Below are 24,346 nucleotides of genomic sequence, written 5' to 3'. Positions count from 1 at the left end.
TTCTGAAGCTGAGGTGGAAAGAGTCTACTTAGTAGTTGACTTGAAGAACTTGAACTGTTTTCACCTGGAGGGCTCGGCCTGATGAGAGTAATTTGCCCAGATTTAGGGTCACCCTGCTTGGCTTGGATTTCTGCAAACTTTAGCATCACGGATAGAGAGGAAGTGGAGGGGTTGGATACCCCTGTAATCTTGTGAGAAATCATTTCTAGTCAACCCGTATGTTTCTTCTCCTTCATATTGTACCTTCTGGTATCACACCATCATCCTGAAAAGAAGGGGGCAGCTGGAGTGAAGTAGAAGTCCCTTGTCCCCTCTTATCTTGCCTTTGAACCTGAGCAATTTTGACTAGAATAATGGAGCGCAGTTCATTTTTGTGTATCTGCCAGAGACCTAGTGTGCCAGACCTGGGTTTCCATGGGGATCATCAACTTCTTCTTGGAGGCAGTGAGACACACACATGCTGGAGCTAGCATTGTACTGGCAACCTTGATAAACTCCTCCATTCTTTGATTTTACTTACTGAGTGCCTCTGACAAACCTGTAGGCTATTCCTGTGCCTGTCTGTGCATTTTGATATAATCATTAATATCTGAGACTTTGAAATCATCTCCTGCCTGGGGCTGAGCAGGTGCCTGGTCTCCAGCAGTCCTCTGAGTGTTAGAGACTCAGGGCATTTCTTGATCGGCCAGCTGTGGAGTAATGTCAGTGGTGTAGTGATGTGGTTACAAGATTGTGCCAGCAAACTGTAAATAGGTCGAGTAACTTACTAGGGTACTCCCAGGTTCAATGATGAAAGTGTGTGGAAGAGTAGATGATTGTGGTGCAGGAGCACAGGAGATGGTGAGGTGTTTTCAAAAAGTGAGTATCACGCACAGAGTATAGGAAGAGTAGTTTGGGAGGATGATTTGGTTGATGGCTGATGAATTGTTGCTATGCATGCAATTGTGAGAGTTATATTTTATGATCCTTGGTTAGTCTAGAGTTAGAGTGCGGTCCCTGTGAGTGTGTGGTAACAGAGAGAAGTTCATGACACTTATCTTTATGGAATATAGAAGATGATTTATCTTCTTCGTACACTTACACGTAGTCTCTTTAACTTGGGATACAACACTGACCTAATCTGCTCTCTTTATCTGAGTTGGCTGTATCTGGTGACATGGCCTCTTTTGGCAATCTGCAGTAAAAGGTACTGCCTTCCTCTCCACCATCCTTCCAACGAACACCTCCAGATCTTCATTGATAATGTGGGGAGAAAACTTGCTTTTCTGGGCCATTTCCTTAGGGTTTGTGGTATAGGGCAACAGTGTGAGGGCCAGTTCTTGGATTGGAACATATGAAGTGGTAGGCTGCTGGGCTTTAAATTTGCTGCTAGTGGCATAAACTCTGGAAGGCTCTGGCAGCATTGAAAATTTCTGTCTCTCCTGCTAGGGAATTCCACAACAAGGTTGCCCATTCCACAATGAGTGAGGTGAAGATGGAAGACCTTGTGAGAATAGTTGCCCCCAAGCCATGGCAGACTAGTCACCATAAATCTCAGTTAGTGAAATACATTACCTGAGGATGGGAAAATCCATTTGATGTTTCAGATTGGTGCCCAGTGTTGCCTGGTCTGTATAGTTATTCCAGCACTTTCTACAGTGCAGGAATACAGAATTTTCAAATTTCTAGCACTTGCAGGACTTTGATTTTGTACACAAGTGAAAGTTGTAGAAGTTTACAATGTTTGGCATTAAAAAGACAGGAAAAGTTAAAATCCTTAGAATTTGGTTGAGTTGGAATAAATAGTAAGCAAAAACTTGACATTTATCTCAAAAGGCATTGAAGAAAAATCAAGGCACAAATTTGAAAAACAATGTTGAATAAACAGTAAACCTCAAGTAGCTGTTGTAGGCCTCCATGCATGGGGTGGCAGTATTGCATTTCTGTCATATGCCCCCAACTCCAAGGTTTATCTTCATTGTCATCGTTTATCTTCCTGTTGGGTTGTCATTTGATTCTGTCTTGTTCTGGTTGAGTCTTGCTGTAACATGGATGACATGCCAGGTGTTATATTTGTACATCAGCCAACCAATAAGTAAAATGCCACGTTTTGAAGTGTAGATACTTGCATAGAATCTCAAATTGTAAAGCCTTCAACCTTTTGACTGTAGGAACATTGGGTAAGCATATGATACCGTACAGCAGTTACATTTTCTTGTGATACTAAAGAGGTGACCCATTTAGGATACTACTGCAATTGCTGCACATTCCTGTGACAGCTCTATCGTGAGCTCCCCATTGTGGAAATTTGTGAAGACTCACTGAGTGTATGGCCACAGATGTGAAGCCAAAGCTGTGAGATCAGTTAGTTCACCCATAGATCAGAAATTAAACATCGGGCTGTGTAGTCAGTGTTGTAACACACAATGTGGTGTGCACACCCAGCAATATATATTGCATTTAGAAAGCAGAATGTCTTCATATGAGATGAGATGTGACTGGTGTGGAGAGGGAAGAGCTAAATAGTGGTTCAAAGGTTTGAGTTATAAAGAAAGGCTGGATAGGCTGGGACTTTTTTCACCGCAGCGTAGGAGGTTGAGAGATGACTAATGGAAGTTTATAAAATCATGAGGGGCACAGATAAGGTAAATTGCAGGTATCTTTTCCCTCGGGTGGGGATTTCAAAATTAGAGGTCATATTTTTAAGAGGAGAGAGATTTAAAAAAGATATGAGGGGCAAATAGTGGTTCAAAGAGAGTAATGTTTTTGGAGGCCTTTGCAGGAAGAAGGACGTATTGAAGCAAAGTGATTATGGGAGAGTTTCAAAGAACAAGTATATTGTTCTTTGAAATTACTGCAGTGAGATTACTGCTAAAGAGGATTAAACTCAACCAGAACACTGTGGATTTGGGCAAAATGGAGAGATTTGAGAACAAATTGTGAAAGTGGGAGCAAGTAGAACTTGTCAGGGATGATGAGTATAGATAGCAAGGCATTTTTTAAAGTGACAACAGCAAGTCAGCATGGACAAATTGGGCAGAAAGGTCTGTTTCCGTGCTGTACATTTCTATGACTCTGATATGCAATTGTGTCTTAGACCATGTCCATACACACTCTATTAGTTAAGCCTGAATGGCAGTGGGTCTATGAAACACCATTATAGAATTTCTGTGGATTGAATTATAAGAGTAATTCTTGAGTGAATGCTGATCTTGGTCAACCAAAAATAGGCGATTGTTAACACAATTGATTGGCAATAGCTGACCAAAAGAGGGAAATGTGTAGTATATCGTTTTTAAAAAAAAATCTGTTATTGGTTGTGTAGGGCACAGTGGTGTTGTCAGAATTATTATCTACTCCTAGATATTGATTGTGAAGTTTGACTGTTTGTCCTGTTTCGCAGTTGACCACAGGAATGTGGCTGAATAAGGCTTTCAAACATTGAGGATTAAAAGTGGGAGGTAGTGGTAGTGATTTAAGATTCATGTGATTTTGTGTAAAATTGAGTACAGACAGCATTTGTTTAAAAACTAGTTAATGTTCTTTTGAATTTTATTTATTTAGGTGAGGAATTTGAAACTGAATATAGGCAGCATTTTTTTCAAAAAACTAGTTAATGATCTTTTGAATTTTATTTGTATAGGTGAGGAATTTCAAACTGTTTCAATATTGTTGCTCTTTTCTTTTTAACTGTTGAACCTAGCTGGTTTACAGGCAACAAACAGCAGTCTGGTTTTCAGCAATATATTGTGAAGTAAGCAGGTGCTAGGACTCAATTGAAATTCCAGTTTTTTCTGGAGATGAGAGGAACTCTGCAGCAATTATATGTGCTGTCGCTGGAGGGAGAGGATGCCACCTTTTCTGGCTGGGACTGAATACTATCCTGCCTGTACAAGCCCAAGGCAGCAGCGCATTCCGTATTCTTCGCTCCCATCCACCCCATTTCTGTAAAATCTGATTCCCAGACCTCTAAGCTGCAAAATACGACTTTTAAACATCTGTGAGCTGTTTTGCTTTGGTGATATGGAATTTACCACTCCATGTATCGCCAGTGTGACAGGCCCAGCACTGGCAGTCTTGAATGATATTGCAGAATCTCTTCTGAAAGGGGTGTGTGTCTAATCCTGTGCAATGATAATTTGACACTGGGTTTGCATTGGGAGCCGCCTCTTATGCTCCTTAGCTGATTTGCTGCAGCAATCAGTTCATACCACTCAACCAGAACAACTTTAAACCTTTGCATATATAATGTCTTGACATACACTGAAGTTTTAAAATCTGAAACAGCTATTTCTCCAACCTTGGTAGCTTGCCAAAGTTTGGTGAAGGACTGTACTTAGTATTGATGTAGCCTACCAAAAACAAGCAAATTTAATTGGCTTTTCAGCAATCCCTTTGAAGACTGAATGTCCCTTCCAACTTCTGAAATGTACTCCAGGTCACAATCCTGTAACATCTGATGCTCTGTAAATGTATAATCTCCTGTGTTGATAATTAGAATTGAAGAGAAATACTTTCTGGTTGGTGCAGTTCCACCGGATTCTAACTTGGTTAAAGTAATGATAATTCCTGTGGCATTTTAATCACACTTTAACCTGTTAAGAGCGTGCATAGGAATGTTACACAAATAAATGAATATGAACATCATGAACTCAGTGGAGTTTCAGACCCCATATATTTTTTAAAAAATGTCTTTTATTGTTTTAGACGTTATTATGTGACTCTAGCTGAGATTTTGGACAACTACCTTGCCTCTGTCAATGTCACAATTAAAGTGACTTGTGGAACATGTGTCTCAGTTGCCTGATTGCAGTCCATAATGATATTCCGTGTTCTTTTTGGATAAGTTTTGTTTTCTGCTCAGCCCCTCAATCTCACTGAGCTAAAACCAACTATTTATTCATGATTCTCTCTTGGGTCCCAGCCAGAAGGAGAGTTAGAGTTATAGTCTTTGAGCTGTACAGCATGGAAACAGACCCTTCGGTCCAACACGTACATACCAACCAGATATCCTAATAAATCTCGTCCTATATTTGGCCTATATCCCTCTAAACCCTTCCTACTCATATACCCAACCAGCTGCCTTTTAAATGTTGTCAGTGTACCAGCCTCCACCGCTTCCTCTGGCAGCTCACTTCATTTATGCACCATCCTCTGAATGAAAAAGTTGCTACTTAGGTCCCTTTTACATCTTTCCCCTCTCACCTTAAATCTATTCCTTCTCGTTTTGGACCCTCCCACCCCTCACCAGGGAAAAGATCTTTATAAATCTTTATAAGGTCACCCCTCAACCTTTGATGCTCCAGAGAAAATAATCCCAGTTTAATCAGCATCTCCCTATAGCACAAGACTCCAACCCTGGAATTTTAAGATTTCTCATTTCTTACTTTATTCTGTGCAGCAGCACTTTGGAACATGAGCAGAATTTCTGTTAGAGTTAAAGTGTTTGCGTTGACCTGAGTGCATTGGTTTGTTCTGCTGGTGATTCCTGGAGACAAGAACAGGATTTGACCCTTTGTAATTCTCGGTGCGTAAACCCCAACATCAGTTAAAACAACCAAATTTTGATGAATTGCTGTAATTCATTTATTCTTTGTATTCGATTAGTATCTTGCAAAGTAGTGAAACCAAGACAAAGAGATTCAATAACACCGGCAGCCGTGAATGATTTTTTTGTCTTCCCTGAAGCCCACAAACAAACCTTTGCATGACCTCTGTCTGAGATTGGTTAATTTAGCAAAGGCTGGAGATTGAATCTTAGACTCCTGGTTCAGTGGCTCAGTGCCACTCCAGATAGTAGCTTTACAAAGGCATCGGGTGAGCTCAAGGACTGTTAAACTAGTCCAAATATTACTGGCATTTATTCTTTGCCATGTTTAGTTACAGATGAGTGGTGATCCACATTCCGTGACATTACAGCTATTCAGAAACTGATCTATAGATATTCGGAAGGCATATCGCTAAGAATTTACATCACTTTTTATTAGACAACATGCATTTACCGTGAGAGGTTTGAGTACTATGTTCTGATTTTTAAAAAAATTAATGCCAAATAAGTTTTCTCTCAGGGTAAAAGATTTGTCTTATCCAAGAGATGGTAATGGGGTTGTTGTAGAGAAAAATGAGTGGTGACTAAAGATGTTGCAAAGCCCGTTTCACCACCCTGCTAACTGCAGGCATATGTGTTGAAGTGATCACAAAGAGGAAGTGCAGGGAGGAGAGTTTGGAGGCGGAGTTGTGGGGTGGGGGGAAGTCAAAAACAACAGAGACTGAAACTAAGACAGGAAAGCTGCCAAATTCAGAAGATTTGGGCGGTCTGATCTGGGTTTGATATTTGTGATGCTGTCATTTCAAAAATATTCAGCCTTTCACAACAAGGTGTTATCAGCTCATTTAAATTGTAGGGCGGTCTTAGAATGACTGCAAATATTTAGTACTTTATGTAAAGGCTGCATCACAGATGCAGAAGTAACTTTCCAGCCAAAGGTTATAGTGCAATCTTACGATTACAAAGTGTACCTGAGTAACTATTTCTTCGTCCTCCTTCCCCCATGCACCTTGTAGAATGGACTGATCCAGGCTACCTTACTCCTATGATAATGAGCTCAGTGATGTAATAACTGAGTACACTAGACTGCTGGGTGGAGGGAGCAGTCTTTTGCATATTCAACGAAGGTGTGTGCTTGGAACACAAAAGTTCTCTCGGGTACTGGTGGCAGAGGATTCTTGATTCCTTTTTACTCCCAGAGTTTGGGAATGTCCACTTCAGTTGGAACTTGAAGAAAAACAACAAAAAAAGAAGCAGCGACTACTGGATAAGTTTGGGCGACCTTTTGGTTGTGTTTGTGGCTGAGAAAGCTTTTTGAAGTCAGGCCACAAATAAAAGGGGAGAAATGCCAGAGGGAGTCCTCTTTTCACATACAGAGTTGTAGCTGAAGTTCTCATCGTGTTGCTTTTGGACCAAAGAGCTGCTGATGTTGATCGTATGAAAGATCCAGTGGCGAGATTTAAGGATCCTAGTTTTCAGACTCAAGGGGATTCACTTTTGTTTTGTCCCCACCTCACTTTTTATATTTTATTTCACATTTGAAACCTTCTTGATTTAACTTGATCAGATGGAGGTACAGAGGAGATCCATGACACCACCCCTGTCACCAGCGGCATTTGTCAACTCAACACAGTATTCCAGTGTCCTGGAGGGAAGATTCAAGCAGCTGCAAGGTAAGATTTTGATTCCCGCCTTTCCTTCTCAGGCACCAGCAACAGAGTGTGCATAATACTGTGTTCTGTAAACATGTAGTCAAGCGACAGAGGTGCTGTACCTTTAAGCAGTGCCTGCCTGATTGAGAAATGAAGGGAAGTTGCTTGCTGTAGTTTTACCTCATAGTTTTTGTCTGGCAATTCAGTTTCTTACTGCTTCAGTCTGTTCCAAGACTTCCATGTGTATGCTTGATGTGGGTCGAAGCGTGGGCAAAGAGTATTGTGGTTTATTAGTGCTCCAGAAGCTTCTTTTCCTGTATCTGTTTCAAGAGATCAGTGCAAGTAGTCTGCTCCCCATCGGAAAACTGGCCTTTGTGGGCTCCTTCAGCACTTTTTAAATATGGAGACAGACTGAGTAAGCATGTGGGACTGGCTCTTATGTGTTTGCATAATTGCAGTCTTTTTTTTAATATTGTGCTGGAGCTGCTAGCTTATGATGCTGAAAAACTCGGTATGATCATTTGCTTGATTGAATGAATAGGACAAGTTTAATTATTTGGGTTGCTGACTACTTTAAATTTCCTCGTCTGAAATTGGTAATATCAGACAATGCTGTTTTGACTTGGCTTGCACATCTGAATAGTAGAATTTTAGTGCATGTAGCATCATAAACTGTAATTCTGTCAGTTCCTGGAGTTTGATTCTAGCTATGTTATGAAATGCAGTTAATAGCCAGAGACCATGCATAGAACATAGAACTTTACAGCACAGTACAGGCCCTTCGCCCCTCGAAGTTGTGCCTACCTGTGAAATTAATCTGATGCCCATTTAACCTACACCGTTCCATTATTATCCAAATGTATGTCCAATGCCCATTTAATTGCCCTTAACGTCGGCGAGTCTACTACTGTTGCAGACAGGCCGTTCCACACCCCTACTACTCTCTGAGTAAAGAAACTACCCCTGATATCTGTCCTAAATCTATCACCCATCAACTTAAAGCTATGTCCCTTTGTGGTAGTCTTCACCATCCGAGGAAAAAGGCTCTCACTGTCCACCCTATCTAACCCTCTCATTATCTTATATTTCTTGATTAAGTCACCTCTCAACCTTCTTCTCTCCAAGGAAAACAGCTCAGTCTCTCAGCCTTTCCTCGTAAGACCTTCATTCCATACCAGGCAACATCCTAGTTAATCTCCTCTGAACCCTTTCCAAAGATTCCACATGCTTCCTATAATGCAGTGACCAGAACTGCACGCAATACTCCAGGCGCGGCCTTACCAGTGTCTTGTATAGCTGAAGCATGACCTCGTCGCTCCGGAACTCAATCCCCCTACCAATAAGCACCAACGCATCATATGTCTTTTTAACAACCCTACCAATGCCTCTGTACTTGACTGTTTTTGAGCTGTAGTGATTCATGTTTGTAATGCCAGTTGCTGTTGTGTCAGTATTCCACAATGAGCTGCACCCATAAATAAACTTACTGATGCACTGCATCTGGATGAGTGAGAGAACATGTTTGACATATTGATTCCTTCCCTACTGTATGCTCTGTTTCACAGACTTAAAATTACTGTAAGTCATGAAGATCTCTGAATTAAAGTTTATGGTTTGATAAATAATAATACATGTTACAATTTTGATTTACCCTTTGGTAAAGCCTCTTAGAGATGATGATATATGCAGGTTTTATTTTGCTGGGTACAATTTGTGATTTATTATTTCCCCTTATCCCAGTCTGTAGTTTACATTTGTTTGCCCTCTTAATAACAAAATTGCTTACATTTATTTAACACCTTTAACAAATTAAAACATGTCAAAGTGCTTCACAGAAGCATTGCCAAATTAAATTTGACACAGTTTTGTATGAGATATTGCAGCTGTTCAACAGACGTTTGGTAAAAGGACTAGATTTTAAGGAACATCTCAAATGAGGTAAGAAGGGTAGGGAGGTAAAGACATTTATGGACAGAATTCCAATGTTTAACGTCTAGGCAATTGAAGACAATGCCAATAGTGGTGGAGTGATTTTGTTGTGGAAAAAAAGCTAAGAATTATATAACTCATCTTCTAACTCCCCCATGGCTGCTCAGCCATCACAATGCCAAGGACACAGGTTCATTTCCTTGCTCGGGTGGCTGTCTGTGTGGAGTTTGCATGTTCTCCCCATATTGGCGCAGGTTTCCTCCTGTGCTCTAGCTTCCTCCCACAGTCCAAAGATGTGCAGGTTATGTAGATTGGGCATGCTAAATTGCCCAGGGATGTGCTGGCTAGGTGGATTAGTCATGGGAAATGCAGGTTAGTGGGTGTGTCTGGTTGGGATGCTCTTTGGAGGGTCAGTGCAGACTTGATGGGTTGAATGGCCTATTTCCACGCTGTAGGGATTCTGTGTTTGAGAAATATAGTTTCCTGGATGAATGCAGCTCCAGTAATACTTAATCTTAACACTATCCAGTGATGCACATATCCTATGAATTAATTTTTTAAAATTGTAAGGAACACAGATTTTGGAGAGATGTAGAGACCAAGGAGGTTACAGAAGTACGAAAGGGCAAGATCATGCAGGGATTTGAAAACAAAGTCTGAGAATTTTAAAATCAAATAATTGATGGAATAGGGGTCAATATAGGTCAGGAACCTTTTGTAAGATATATCTGCAGTGATGTTTTGAATGACGTCAATTTTTTAAAGTGCAGTTAATGTGAGGCATTGGAAAAGTCAGGTCCAGAGGTGGTAATGATCTGGATGAGTGTTTCAGCTAAAGTAAAGGCAGAGATAGGTAATGGTTTGAAAGTGCCATTAGGTAGTCTTGCTACTGGATTGGATATAAGAGTAGAAACTTGTCTCAAGATCAAAAACAAAACTTAAATTGTAAAGAGACTGGTTTTCCTTGGAACATTTTCCACAGAGGGCAGGAGATGGCATCATGGCTGTCCAATCACTACTTCATACCAATCAAGTAAAATGACAAATTAGAGATGTTGGAGAAGTCGAGTGAGTTGAAGTAAAGCTAGATGTTTTCAGTGTTTGTGTGGAAAATAATGTTGCATTTTCAGATGATGTTGCAGAGATGGTAACATAAAGATGAGTAATGGGCAAACCAGGAAATGTAACATTGAAAATATAGAGAAATTTAAAAATTTTAAAAAGAGGTCTTTTAGTATAGGCAGACGCTGAACAAGCTGCTGCAATTTTTGTCGGAGCGTTGGAGGCTGAGAGGTGACCATTAACAGATTTACAAAATCAAATTTAAAAAGTTTGATTTTTTTAAAAAAAGAGTGCATATTTATTGCAGTGCCTTCTTAACAGAGTAAATGGTCATCTGTTGCTTTTTGCAGGGAAGACTTAAGTAACCAGTCACTGCTGTACAAAGTAAGTCATCTCTTTGCAATTTATTTTGAGATGTTTCTGAGAGACCTAAGGTTTCAGTGCACTGTGTAAGTCTTTTAATTGTCAGGAAAATGAAATTACAAAAGAAAATGAAGATATTGTTTCATTTCCACTATATGACCATACTTTTCCTGGTTTCTTTCCCCTTGCCTCCTTGAGCTGCTTACCCAGCAACATACGTGCGTTAAGAATTCTTAAATAGCTTTTTAGCTGTAGGAATGTCTTTTTAGCTGTAGATAACAGACTAGTGGTGCTTCGGGGCACTTATGAGGTTTCTGGATGGCACAGGACATTCAGAATCAGTAAATACAGCTTTGTACACACATTTTTGATTGTAAATGCTGTGTGAGATCAAAAAGCAAGCAGCTTAACCCTTTCATTACATACTCTTGAGTAGGCTTAATAAGAGATTTTCCATTGACAGCTCCGATATTGTGGCTGCTTGTGGTATTTACTATAACATCTGATTGTAACTCACAACATTTATAGAAATTGCTCAGATAATTCTCCGTTTGCTGTTTTCATTGATAAAATGCAAAGTACTGAAATTACATTGCTGTAAATCATTATGTATGAATGCATTAACCATTTATGTATTCAGATAGCAGCATTTTGAGATCCAACTATTTGCAAACTGTCCCTCCACTAGTTGGCAGTTAGTTAGGGCAGTGTTCTTATATCATTAAGTGATTAACGTGAGTCCTCTATTAGTTTACCAATGACAAGTAGATCTGATTTTTTAAACAAAAGTTCTTCATTGCAGCTAATCTTCCTGATACACAAGTATAGTTTGTGTCTTGTTGCCAGCTTGGAAGCTGCTGGTAGCACTTATCTCATGGTAAACCTCAGGATAAACTGGCTGTCAAATCCTGGAAGAGGCATGGTAAAGAGGCACAAGACTGACCTTAGCATTATGAAACTGAGGTCTGAGAGTAGACTTGAGGAGGTTAGGGTTCTCAATCTTGAAAAGACACAAGGAAGTGATTTCATAAACTTGATTTCAGACCAAGCCATGATAATTGGGCAACAGATTAAAATGAGCAAAATGCACATGATTGCAGCATGTTTATTTTTCCTCATTTAAAGAATACCCTTTTCTTCATGTAAAATCTAAACCATGTGTGACAGACAGTTTGATTACAGAGGGCATATCATAGGAGTCCAATCTTGCCTTCGTCTGAAATTCTCACAGTAATTTTCAGTGGATGAAGATTGTTTCTGGGAGACATCCAGAGGCAGAATTATTGATGAGGACATCATGAAGGGTGGTCATCCCTCCCACCTCACATTAACCATTGAAAAAAGTAACATTTACGAACCGTTCCATTTTCCTTCAGGACTTTTTGTCACCCACAATGACCTCCACGTCTGGCTACTTGCCTGACCTGTTCCCAGTTTGTCCTTAGGAACAGACAGGTTGGTATGACATTCTACAGGTTTTAGCTTTGTTCCCTTCTTACAAATTCGGCTATCCCTTGAAGTTTACTCTTCTACTGCCCTCTCCGTCCCACTTCCATCATCACCCCTGTTAGCTAATCTTAGCTTTGCAGCTTGATATACCCTGAAACAAAATTATGCAGAAGTATGTTATGATGTCAGCTTGGATCAGAAAAAGAAATTGAAAAGGTTGCAGTTGTGACCAATGGTACAACTAGGTGGAGCACCATGCATGTAGGCGCAACATTGTACCAATGAGAAATTACTTCACTTCTCAGTTTAGATCAGTCCTGGTACTGATAAGTTTACTTCGCAACGTCACTCTTCAAGTTGTTACTGTTTTCTACCTGTAGCATTGTTTTGCCAAAAAGAATTTACCATTCAGTCCCTGCTTTCATGTTTTATAGCTGCATTGGGGTTACGATTTAAAACAAATTTGTAGTGATTGGAACCAGATGGATCCTGTTGACTACGAGATCCTTGATGGGTTTGTTAACCTGGCTGACCAATATAAAAAGGGCACTTAGTTTCTCCTCAGTTGACAGGACTGACTCTGAGCTGGCTGACCAGTCAGTGTACTGCGCACAAGTAAATAAAGGGTGTCTTGGTGACGGGATACTGGCCTTTGTACAGGTGTTTCAAAATTTAAGTTAAAAATCATACAGCACCAGGTTTGTTTGGAAGTACTAGCTTTTGGAAGGCTGCTCCTTCATCAGGTAGCTAGTGGGTTAGAATCATAAGATATATTTAAGTCAAACTCAACAAGATATTGGGAGAAGACAACACACATGCACTAACTAGCATGACACAGGAGAATTATTAGACATAAACAGGGATATAATTGGGATGCGGCAGCAGTAATGGAAAAACAGCACAAATGTTAGCCTTTGCATTTATAAAGTACTGCATCTAAACTAACTTAACAACAACCAGACTCAGTCTCGTTTGATTTGAAGCGCAGAACTCCAACATATATTTTCACCATCAGCCAGGTAGGATCAAACACAGCTTGGGAGCACTTCGACATGCTGGTCATATTAGCTAGCAAAACACAGTTTTAAAAATTAATTTAAAAAATAAGTTGGTGTTTATCATGGTGGAGAAACTACAGTCATAGAGTCATATAGCATGGAAACAGACCCTTTGGTCCAACTAGACCCTGCCGATCATGTTCTAAAACTAAACCAGTCCCACTTACCTGTGTTTGGCCCATATCTCCAAATCTTTCTTATTCATGTAATTATCCAAATGTCTAAAACGTTCTAACTGTACCTGCATCCACCACTTCCTCTGGTAGTTCATTCCACATATGAACCATTCTCAGTGTTTAAAAAAAAGCTTGCATCTCCTTTCCTTTTTAAAACTTTCTTCTCTCACCTTAAAAATATGCTCCCTGGTTTTGACACCACCCCCCGCCCCACCATAGGAAAAAGACCTTGACTGTCTTGTTTTTCTTGCTGCCAGTCATTGTAGTGTAGATGGACATGCAGCCAGTCCTTCGTCTCTTCTCCTCTTTCCCCATATATAAACAGTATCATGCAAAGGTTTCTTATTCACATAATCACTCTGAGTTAAGCAGTGCTATTTCCTCATATACTTGGGTGGCATGGTGGCTCAGTTGTTTGCACTACTGCCTCATGGAAACTGGGTTCAATTCCAGCCTCGAGTGACTGTCTGTGTGGAGTTTGCTGAGTGCTCCGGTTTCCTTCCAAAATATAAAGATATGCAGCTTATGTGGATTGGCCATGCTAAATGGTCCATTGTGCCCAGCAATGTCCAGGCTAGATGGATTAGCCATGGGCAATTCAGGGTATCAGGGACAGGTGGGGGGGTGGAGGCTGAGTCTCGGTGGGACGCTGTTTGGAAAGTTGGTGCGGAATTGGTGCCAAATGCCTCTTTCTGTATTATAGGATTCTCTGATTCTATATTCTCTACCATAAATCCAGTTATCAAACAGCCACGCTTTGACTTTATGAAGACGATCAAGTTGGTTTTTTGTTTGCGTTTTGGAATCTTACCTTATTATTTTCAGTTAGGAGGATACATTCTGCAATATATCCTTCATACAGGGATGTGCAAGGCAGGATTTGGGTACCAAGCTCAGTTTGTAGTCTGTGTGATTTTCCATCTACATAGGTTGGAAATCATGTTGGTGTACATTAATCATGTTAAAGCACCTGAAATCCAATACCCATCCCCTGCTGTTTGAATGTCTATTCTCCATTGGCTTTCAGGGACTTTAGGACATAGAGTCATAGCGATGTACAACACAGAAACAGACCCTTCAGTCCAATTCGTCCATGCCAACCAGGTATCCCAACCTAATCTAGTCCTACTTGTCAGCACATGCCCCTATCCCTCCAAACCCTTCCTATTCACATACCCATCCAGATGCCTGTTAAATGTTGCAATTGTACTAGCCTCCACCACTTCCTCTGGCAGCTCATTCCATACATGTACCACCCTCTGCAGGAAGAAGCTGCCCTTTAGGTCCCTTTTATATCTTTCCCCTCTCACCCTAAACCTATGCTCTTTACTTCTGGACTCCTCCACTCCAGGGAAAAGACTTTGTCTATTTATCCTATCCACACCCCTCATAATTTTTAAACCTCTATAAGGTCACCCCTCAGCATCTGACGCTACAGGGAAAACAGCCCCAGCCTTTTCAACCTCTCCCTATAGCTCAAATCCTCCAATCCTGGCAACACCCTTGTAAATCTTTGCTGAGCCCTTTCAAGTTTCACAACGTCCTTCTGATAGGAAGGAAACCAGAATTGCACGCAATATTCCAACAGTGGCCTAATCAATGTCCTGTACAGCCGCAGCATGACTTCCCAACTCCTGTACTCAATACTCTGACCTATAAAGGAAAGCATACCAAATGCCGTTGTCACTATCCTATCTATCTGTGACTGTACTTTCAAGGAGCTATGAACCTGCACTCCAAGGTCTCTTTGTTCAGCAGCACTCCCCAGGACCTTACCATTAAGTGAATAAATCCTGCTAAGACGTTTTTTCCCAAAATGCAGCTCCTTGCACTTACCTAAATTAAACTCCATCTGCCACTCTTCAGCCCTTTCTTTGGCCCATCTGATCAAGATCCCATTGTACTCACAAGTTTTGAGAAGATTTGGAGCTCAGGTTGAGTTCTCGTTTTCAGATGTTCTGTCACCATACTCGGTGACATTATCAGTGAGCCTCCAGATGAAGCACTGGTTGCATGGCCCGCTTTCTATTTATGTATTTATGTTTCCTTGCATTGGTGATGCCTTTTCTGTGGTGACATCATTTCATGTGGTAATGTCATCTCCTGTTCTTTTTCTCAGGTGGTGGAAAATGGGGTCCAAGCCAATATGTTTGTTGATAGAGTTCAGCTTGGAATGCTGTGCTTCTAGGAATTCTTGTGCATGTCTCTGTTTGGCTTGTCCTAGGATAGGTGTGTTGACCTAGTTGAAGTGGTGTCTTTCCTCATCTATATGTAAGGATACTAGTGAGAGTGGGTCATGTCTTTTTGTGGCTAGTTCATTTTCATGTGTCCAGTGTAGTGTTTGTTACAGTTCTTGCAAGGTATTTTGTAAATGGCATTAGTTTTGTCTGTTGTCTGTATAGCGTCTTTCAAGTTCATTAGCTGCTATTTTAGTGTGTTGGTGGGTTTGTGGGCTACCATGATGTCAAGGGGTCTGAGTAGTCTGACAGTTATTTCCGAGATGTCTTTTATGTAAGGGAGAGTGGCTAGGGTTTCTGGGTGTGTTTTGTCTGCTTATTTCGGTTTGTTGCTGAGAAATTGGTAGACTGTGTTTATTGGGTATCAGTTCTTTTTGAATACACTGCATAGGTGATTTTCTTATACTCTACGTAGTTCCTCTGTGCTGCAGTGTGTGGTGAAATGACTGCCAGGCTACTCAGACCTCTTGGCATCATGGTAGTCCACAAACCCACCAACACACTAAAACAGCAGCTAATGAAGTTGAAAGACCCTATGCAGACAACAAGCAAAAACTAATGTCATTTACAAAATACCTTGCAAGAACTGTTAACAAACACTACCTTGGACAAACAGGCAGGAAACTAGCCACCAGGATACACGAACATCAACTAGCCACAAAACAACACGGCGGCACGGTGGCACAGTGGTTAGCACTGCTGCCTCACAGCGCCAGAGACCCGGGTGCAGGTCAGGTGAATTGGCCATGCTAAATTGCCCGTAGTGTTAGGTAAGGGGTAGATGTAGGGATATGGGTGGGTTGCGCTTCGGTGGGGCGGTGTGGACTTGTTGGGCCGAAGGGCCTGTTTCCACACTGTAAGTAATCTAATCTAAAGTAATCTAATCTAATCTAAACATGACCCACTCTCACTAGTATCCGTACATACAGATGAGGAATGACACCACTTCGACTGGGACAACACATCCACCCTAGGACAAGCCAAACAGAGGCACACACGAGAGTTCCTAGAAGCATGGCATTCCAAGCGGAACTCTATAAACAAACACATTGACTTGGATCCCATTTTCCACCCCCTGAGAAAAAGAACAGGAAATGGCATCATGACAGGAAATGACATCACCCACCAAAGGAAACCTAAACACATAAATAGAAAGTGGGCCATGCCACTGATGCTTCATCTGGAGGCTCACTGATGATATTACCTAATGGTGATAAAACGTCTGAAAATGAACCTTCCAGCTCAGTGAGCAAACTTACATCCAGATCCCATTTTACTTTGAGGTAACTTTCTTTGCTGTACACTACACCTCCAGTTTTGGTGTCATCTGCAAACTTACTAACTATACCTCTTATGCTCACATCCAAATCATTTATATAAATGACGAAAAGTAGTGGACCCAGCACCAATCCTTGTGTCACTCCATTGGTCACAGGCCTCCAGTCTGAAAAATATCCCTCCACCATCACCCTCTGTCTTCTACCTTCAAGCCCGTTTTGTATCCAAATGGCTAGTTCTCCCTGTATTCCATGAAATCTAACCTTGCTAACCATCTCCCACGGGGAACATTGTTGATCTCCTTACTGAAGTCCATTTAGATCATGTCGATTGCTCTGCCCTCATCAATCCTCTTTGTTACGTCTTCCAAAAACTCAATCAAGTTTGTGAAACAAAAAGCCATGTTGACTATCCCTAATCCATCCTTGCATTTCCAAATACATGTACGTCCTGTCCCTTAGGATTCCCTCCAACAACTTGCCCGCCACCAATGTCAGGCTCACCGGTCTATCCAGTGTCCTTACCACCTTTCTTAAATAGTGGCATCACATTAGCCAACCTCTAGTCTTCCGGCACTTCATCTGTGACTATTAGTGATACACATATCTAAGGAAGGGGCCCAGCAATCACTTTCCTAGCTTCCAACAGAGTTCTCAGGTACACCTGATCATTTCCTGGGGAATTATCCACTTTTATGCATTTCAAGACATCCGATACTTCGTCCTGTGTAATATGGACATTTTTCAAGATGTCACCATCTATTTCCCTACATTCTATATCTTCCATGTCCTTTTCCACAGTAAACACTGATGCAAAATACTCGTTTAGTGTCTCAGCTTGAGATTGTGGAAAATGCTAATGTGAACAGAAGTTTGAAAACTTGTTCTATTCTTTCTCTCTCTTTTTATTTGTCTCCCTGTCTTTGTCTCAATCACACGCGCCCTGTTTATGTATGCACATAATGCATAACGTTTGACCTCTAGATACTATCCAAGTCCTCTTATCGGATTAACATCCTTGTGAAACATTGAGGGCTTAAACATTCCTTGCAGTTCTATGGTTAGTACCCAATCTTTAACAACTGCTGAATGTTCAAATCAGCTGCTCCGTTTACACTGTGCACACACAAACAAAATACATTCCTTTTAATCTTGCAAGAAGAGTGAGGAGTCTTTGCTGACCCACAGTATTAAAGGTTTGTGTAAATAGGAATAGCACAGTCTGATTTCTTAAGATAATATAGATTTGTTAATTAAAAGTGTTGTATTTGTGTTATTCAGCCAGATACCTGATGAACTAAGAAACCCATCCCCATATAAAAATATGCTGTCAGGTTGACTATTTTGTTTAGTTTGAATTGGAGGAGAGCAGTATGAGCTGTCTGATTTGCATTTACACCTGACTCGTAAAACTAGTTTTGCCAACACAATAAAACAACAGGTTTTGGTATTGTCATCTTGGGCAGCACGGTTAAAGGTATGGCTCATCAAAATTACTGGACAAATACCTGATGTGTTTTAAATGAAGCTGTTGAGACTTCGTTTACTTGATGAATGGTGCACAATTTGCTCATTGAGATCTTCCCATTTAACCATTGTAATGACCAATTCCTAGGCACAGGATAGTGGGGGTCATAGAGTCATGGAGTCATACTGCATGGAAACAGACCCTTTGGTCCAAACGGTTCATGCCGAACATAATCCCAAACTAAACTAGTTCCTCCTGCCTGCACCTGGCACATATCACTCCAAACCTTTCCTATTCATGTACTTATCCAAATGTCTTTTAAATGGTGTGAGTGTACCTACATCCACCACTCCGTCAGGAAGTTCATTCCACACGCGAACCACCCTCTGTAAAAACATCGCCCCTTGTCTTTTTAAACGGGCGGCACGGTGGCACAGTGGATAGCACTGTTGCCTCACAGCGCCAGAGACCTGGGTTCAATTCCCACCTCAGGCGACTGTCTGTGTGGAGTTTGCACATTCTCCCCGTGTCTGCGTGGGATTCCTCCAGGTGCTCCGGTTTCCTCCCACAGTCCAAAAATGTGTAGGTTAGGTGGATTGGCCAGGCTAAATTGCCCGTAGTGTTAGGTGAAGGGGTAAAATGTAAGGGAATGGGTTTGGGTGGGTGGCGCTTCGGCGGGTCGGCGTGGACTTGTTGGGCCGAAGGGCCCTGTTTCCACACTGTAAGTAATCTAATTTAAATCTCTCGCCTTAAAAATATGCCCCCTAGTCTTGAAATCTCCTGTCCTAGGGAAAAGACAACTACCATTAAATCTATCCAGGCCCATCATAATTTTATAAACTTCTGTAAGATCTCCACTCAACCTCCTATGCTGCAGTGAAAAACGTCCCAGCTTATCCAGCGTTTTGTTATAATTCAAACCTTCCATACCCAGCAACAATCTTGGTAAATCTCTTCTAAACCCTCTCCAGCTTAATTAAATCCTTCATATAATTAGGTGACCAGAACTGAACATGGTATTCCAGAAGAGGCCTCACCAATTTTCTGAACTATTTCAACTTGACTTCTCAACTGTTTTATTCAAAGGACTGAGCAATGAAGGCAAGCATGCCCGATGCTTTTTTAATGATCCTGTCTATATGTGGCACAAGCTTCAGCCAGGTTTCCTGCTTGTTGTCACTGCCTATTGGCTTACCCCTGGAAGTTATAAATGTTGACATTACACATGGTAGTGTCTTAATGGGCAAGGTGACAGGTAGCTGCTAATATCCCTGAAACTGTACAATGGCATCACCAACAGTAAAAGGTAAATTACAAGAGATAACACTAAAAGGTTTAGTGTTCAAAGGTTAATGCACTTTTTGCATTGTGCTAGACCAGGGCAAATATTTGACCTTGCCTCAGTGCTCAATACTTTCTACTTTTTCTTTCCCATTTTAAAATAACTCAGTAGAGTCATAGAGTCATCGAGATGTACAGCTTGGAAACAGACCCTTCGGTCCAACCCGTCCATGCCAACCAGATATCCCAACCCAATCTAGTCCCACCTGCCAGCACACAGCCCCTATCCCTCCAAACCCTTCCTATTCATATACCCATCCAAATGCCTCTTAAATGTTGCAATTGTACCAGACTCCACCACATCCTCTGGCAGCTCATTCCATACACGTACCACCCTCTGCGAGAAAAAGTTGCCCCTTAGGTTTCTTTTATATCTTTCCCCTCTCACCCTAAACCTATGCCCTCTAGTTCTGGACTCCCTGACCCCAGGGAAAAGACTTTGTCTATTTATCCTATCTATGCCCCTCATAATTTTGTAAACCTCTATAAGGTCACCCTTCAGCCTCCGACGCTCCAGGAAACACAGCCCCAGCAATATTCCAACAGTGGCCTTACCAATGTCCTGTACAGCCGCAACATGACCTCCCAACTCCTGTACTCAATACTCTGACCAATAAAGGAAAGCATACCAAACGCCTTCTTCACTATCCTATCTACCTGCGACTCCACTTTCAAGGCGCTGTGAACCTGCACTCCAAGGTCTCTTTGTTCATCAACACTCCCTAGGACCTTACCATTAAGTGTATAAGTCCTGCTAAGATTTGCTTTCCCAAAATGCAGCACCTCGCATTTATCTGAATTAAACTCCACCTGCCACTTCTCCGCCCATTGGCCCATCTTGTCCAGATCCTGTTGTAATCTAAGGTAGCCCTCTTCGCTGTCCACTCGACCTCCAATTTTGGTGTCATCTGCAAATTTACTAACTGTACCTCTTATGCTCGCATCCAAATCATTTATGTAAATGACAAAAATTAGAGGGGCCAGCACCGATCCTTGGGCACTCCACTGGTCACAGGCCTCCAGTCTGAAAAACAACCCTCCACCACCACCTTTGAGTCAGTTCTGTATCCAAATGGCTAGTTCTCCCTGTATTCCATGAGATCTAACCTTGCTAATCAGTCTCCCATGGGGAACCTTGTCAAATGCCTTACTGAAGTCCATATAAATCACATCTACTGCTCTTCCCTCATCAATCTTCTTTGTTACTTCTTAAACTGTGGCACCACGTTTGCCAACCTTCAGCCTTCCGGCACCTCACCTGTGACTATCGATGATACAAATTACTCAGCCAGAGGCCCAGCAATCACTTCTCCAGCTTCCCACAGAGTTCTTGGGTACACCTGATCAGGTCCTGGGGATTTATCCACCTTCAACCATTTCAAAGCATCCAGCACTTCCTCCTCTGTAATCTGGACATTTTGCAAGATGTCACCATCTATTTTCCTGCAGTCTATATCTTCCATATCCTTTTCCACAATAAATACTGATGCAAAATATTCATTTAGTATCTCCCTCATTTTCTGTGGCTCCACACAAAGGCTGATCTTTGAGGAGCCCTATTCTCTCAGTCGGACAGTTTAAAAAGTTTCTTGTATTTGTTTGGTACTGTTGCTATTCCCACTTAGAGTTATAGAATTATACAGCATGGAAACAGACCCTTTGGTCCAACTAGTCTGTGCTGGCCAGATATCCTAAATTAATCTCTTCCCATTTGCCAGCATTTGGCCCATTTCCATCTAAGCCTTTAATATTCATGCACCCATCCAGATACTTCTTAAATGTTGTAATTGTATCTATCTCTGTGATCTCTGCTAGTAGCTTGTTCTATATGCGGGTGAAAATGCTTCCCCTCAGGTCCCTTTTAAATTTTAGGAAAAAGACCTTGTCTATTCACCCTATCCATGCCCCTCATGATTTTATAAACCTCAGGCCATCCCTCAGCCTCCATTGCTCCAGGGGAAAAAGACTCAGCCTATTTAACCCCTTGCTATAACTCAAACTCTTCAGTCCCAGCAACATTCTTGTTCATCTTTTCTGCATGCTCTCAAATGTAAGAACATCAGAATTGTATGCAGTATTCTAAATGTGGGCTCACTAATGTCCTCAACATGACATCCCAGCTCCTGTGCTCTTGATCAGTGAAGGCACATGTGTCAAATGCCTTCTTCACCACCTTGTCTACCTGCGACTCACTTTCAAGGAACTATGCACCTGCACCCATAGGTTTCTTTGTTCTGCAACAACTTGCTGCAATTTGGTCAAATCCAGTTAACTGCAAACCAACATCTTCTTATCTCAGATTTTATTTATTCTGCCTACATCATCCCAAAGTAAAGAAAGATGTTTAATTTTCCAGTAACTGATTCACTCATTACTTCAACAAGTCCAAACAGCAGTGGCAAAGGCCACTCGTCCCTGATGTCAATCTTGACACAAACCTCTGAATTATAATCATACTATTTTCACAGTTGTGACTGTTATTGGGGTCATTAAATCAATAGATGAGAAATGAAGAGAACTGCTGACGGCATTACTTTGCCTATTCAGACAGTGTAAGAGTACAAAATGTTTTGCCTCTGGGTAACAATGATGGAAAGAACAGTTTCTGTTGCAAAAATAGCAGGACTGCAGGAGCACCCAAGCTTAGTAGAAAAACCTTGTGACTCTATCCTCACTGAATTGGTCAAGAATATCATACCTTGCATCCTCTGTATAATATCAAAATGTGTAGAATCAGTTTGAGTCAACAAGTCATGATAATTTATATAATTAGTTTTGAAAGAGAGTCTCTGCTGTGATGTTCACATAGCCCAGGCCTCATTCTCCTTTGAGTACTCAGTTGGTAGAACTCTCGTCTCTGCATGAGAGCGTGTTGTATCTATCACTATGAATTGAGTGTATAATCTAAGTTAATATGGTACCAAGGAGGTTAATTCATTCTTTTACAATTTTGAATATATCCTGTTTTCATGTGATTTTCAAACCTGCTGTGGGAAGACTGTTGGCATTTTAGGTGAGTAAAATCAATTGCACTTCTTTATTTCAACTAATCCTGTTGTCTTTATCAGCTGTTACATCTAGTTTTTTTTTCTTTGTCATCCAAAAAGAAGCACACCCTCAGCATAGCATCATTGATCCCAGACCTGTTGATTTTTTAAATTACTGCATTTTTTGTGCACTTATATAGAAGTCACGGATCGGGAAAAACTCATCAATCAATGATACTTGGGCAGATAAGTAGTGTAGGAGAAAGTGAGGACTGCAGATGCTGGAGATCAGAGTCGAGAGTGTGGTGCTGGAAAAGCAAAGCAGATCAGGGAGCATCCAAGGAGCAGGAGAATCAATGTTTCCAGCAAAAGCCCTTTATTAGGAAAGAGGCTTGTCAGCCAAGGAGGTGGAGCGATAAGTGGGAGTGGATGGGGCTGGGGGAAGGTAACTGAGAGTACGATAGGTAGATAAAGATGGGGGTATTGGAGAGGAGGGTGGAGCGGATAGGTGGGAAAGAAGATGGACAAGTAGGGCAGGTCATGAGGGCAGTGCCGAGTTGGAAGGTTGGATCTGGGATAAGATGGGGTGGTGGGGAAATATGGAAACAGGTAAAATCCACATTGATCCCATGTGGCTGGAGGGTCCTATGGCAGAAGATGAGGCGTTCTTCCTCCAGGCATCAGATGGTTAGGGCTTGGTGATGGACCAGCATGTCCTTGGCGGAGTGGGAAGGGGAGTTGAAGTGTTTGGTCGGGGGTGGGTTGGTTGGTGAGAGTGTGTCGGTGATGTTCTCTGAAACGTTCTGAATAGTGTGAGTTAGTCTTTGTCTTAATACAGATGTGACAATATATGGTATGTTCTTTTGAAATTACCATGTGTTTTCTGCTGTGTTAAACCTCTGATAAGATGGTTCTTTTGTATTGTCTGACTCTTTCCTTAGTTCAAATGCCCAGTGCTCTCTGTTAAATTTCTAATGTGCTGCTGCCCATTTTGTTCCATGGATACAATAAAGAACATATGTTGCTCCATTTCACAAAGTAAATAAATGCTCATGAGACTTTCATTTAAAGAGGGAATTTCCTGAGCAAGCAGTTCGAGAGGGGCACTGATTTCTGATGGATACCTTGATCTCTCTTACGTGCATTAGTTGATTTGTGCATTAGACCATTTCTGGACTTCACCTTAAGCATAAGTTTCTCTTCATTATTTTTTACCCTGCATTCGGGGATGCATAATGTACTTTGTGCCTATGTGCCTTTACATATTTTGACGAAACACGGCCATAGTTGGAGCTGTGAACTAAATTTCACCATGTGTTGTTGCTTGACAAGGTCCTGCTCTAATCTTGTGATTATATCAGAACAGTGCTGCTTGGTGGGATTTTACTGTTCACTTGTCCTTTAACGTACATTGATATGTCATGTACAGTAGAACTGTTGTCATTTATAACTTTTAATTTTTTTTTTAAAAATCCAATTTGTAACTTAGTAAAATGACTTGGTTAAACAATGAACTCAAACTGGTGATGTTGATTCCTTCTCCACTAATCATGTATTATTGAAATCTTGCCAATGGCTATGGGTATAATTTATGGACAAAGAGAATCAGTCACCTTGGTTAAATTTTTACATTTTCTGGCCCTGAACCAATTGTTGTATCTCTGTTGCTGTCACAGTTGAGAGTGGCTAACTGTGCTTTGACAGTAGCTTTAAGAGAGATCTTGTACCATCAGCTTCCCAGTAATGGGTCTTGCACTCTTCGCCGTAAATACAATGAGGTCTTCTTTGTAACCTAACGCAGCAAACTATGAATTTTACAT

General features: G+C 41.3%; 1 protein-coding gene across 10 annotated transcripts in view; it reads left to right on the top strand.

The window, feature by feature from the left end:
• Positions 1-24,346, top strand: part of LOC140457050 (spectrin beta chain, non-erythrocytic 1-like) — a 300,358-nt gene that overhangs the window by 110,146 nt on the left and 165,866 nt on the right. For 5 of the 10 annotated variants that reach the window (XM_072550996.1, XM_072551001.1, XM_072550992.1 and 2 more), the window contains one exon: positions 7,095-7,200. The exons of the other annotated variants lie outside the window; for them this stretch is intronic. In XM_072550996.1, coding sequence (XP_072407097.1) covers positions 7,095-7,200 — 106 coding nt within the window. The remainder of the gene's footprint in view (positions 1-7,094; positions 7,201-24,346) is intronic. 10 annotated transcript variants of the gene reach the window in all.

The sequence above is a fragment of the Chiloscyllium punctatum genome, chromosome 31 (assembly GCF_047496795.1).
Source record: "Chiloscyllium punctatum isolate Juve2018m chromosome 31, sChiPun1.3, whole genome shotgun sequence".
Taxonomy (NCBI): domain Eukaryota; kingdom Metazoa; phylum Chordata; class Chondrichthyes; order Orectolobiformes; family Hemiscylliidae; genus Chiloscyllium; species Chiloscyllium punctatum.
Note: the sequence above shows the minus strand (reverse complement) of the source record. Positions and strands in the feature narration are given on the sequence as shown.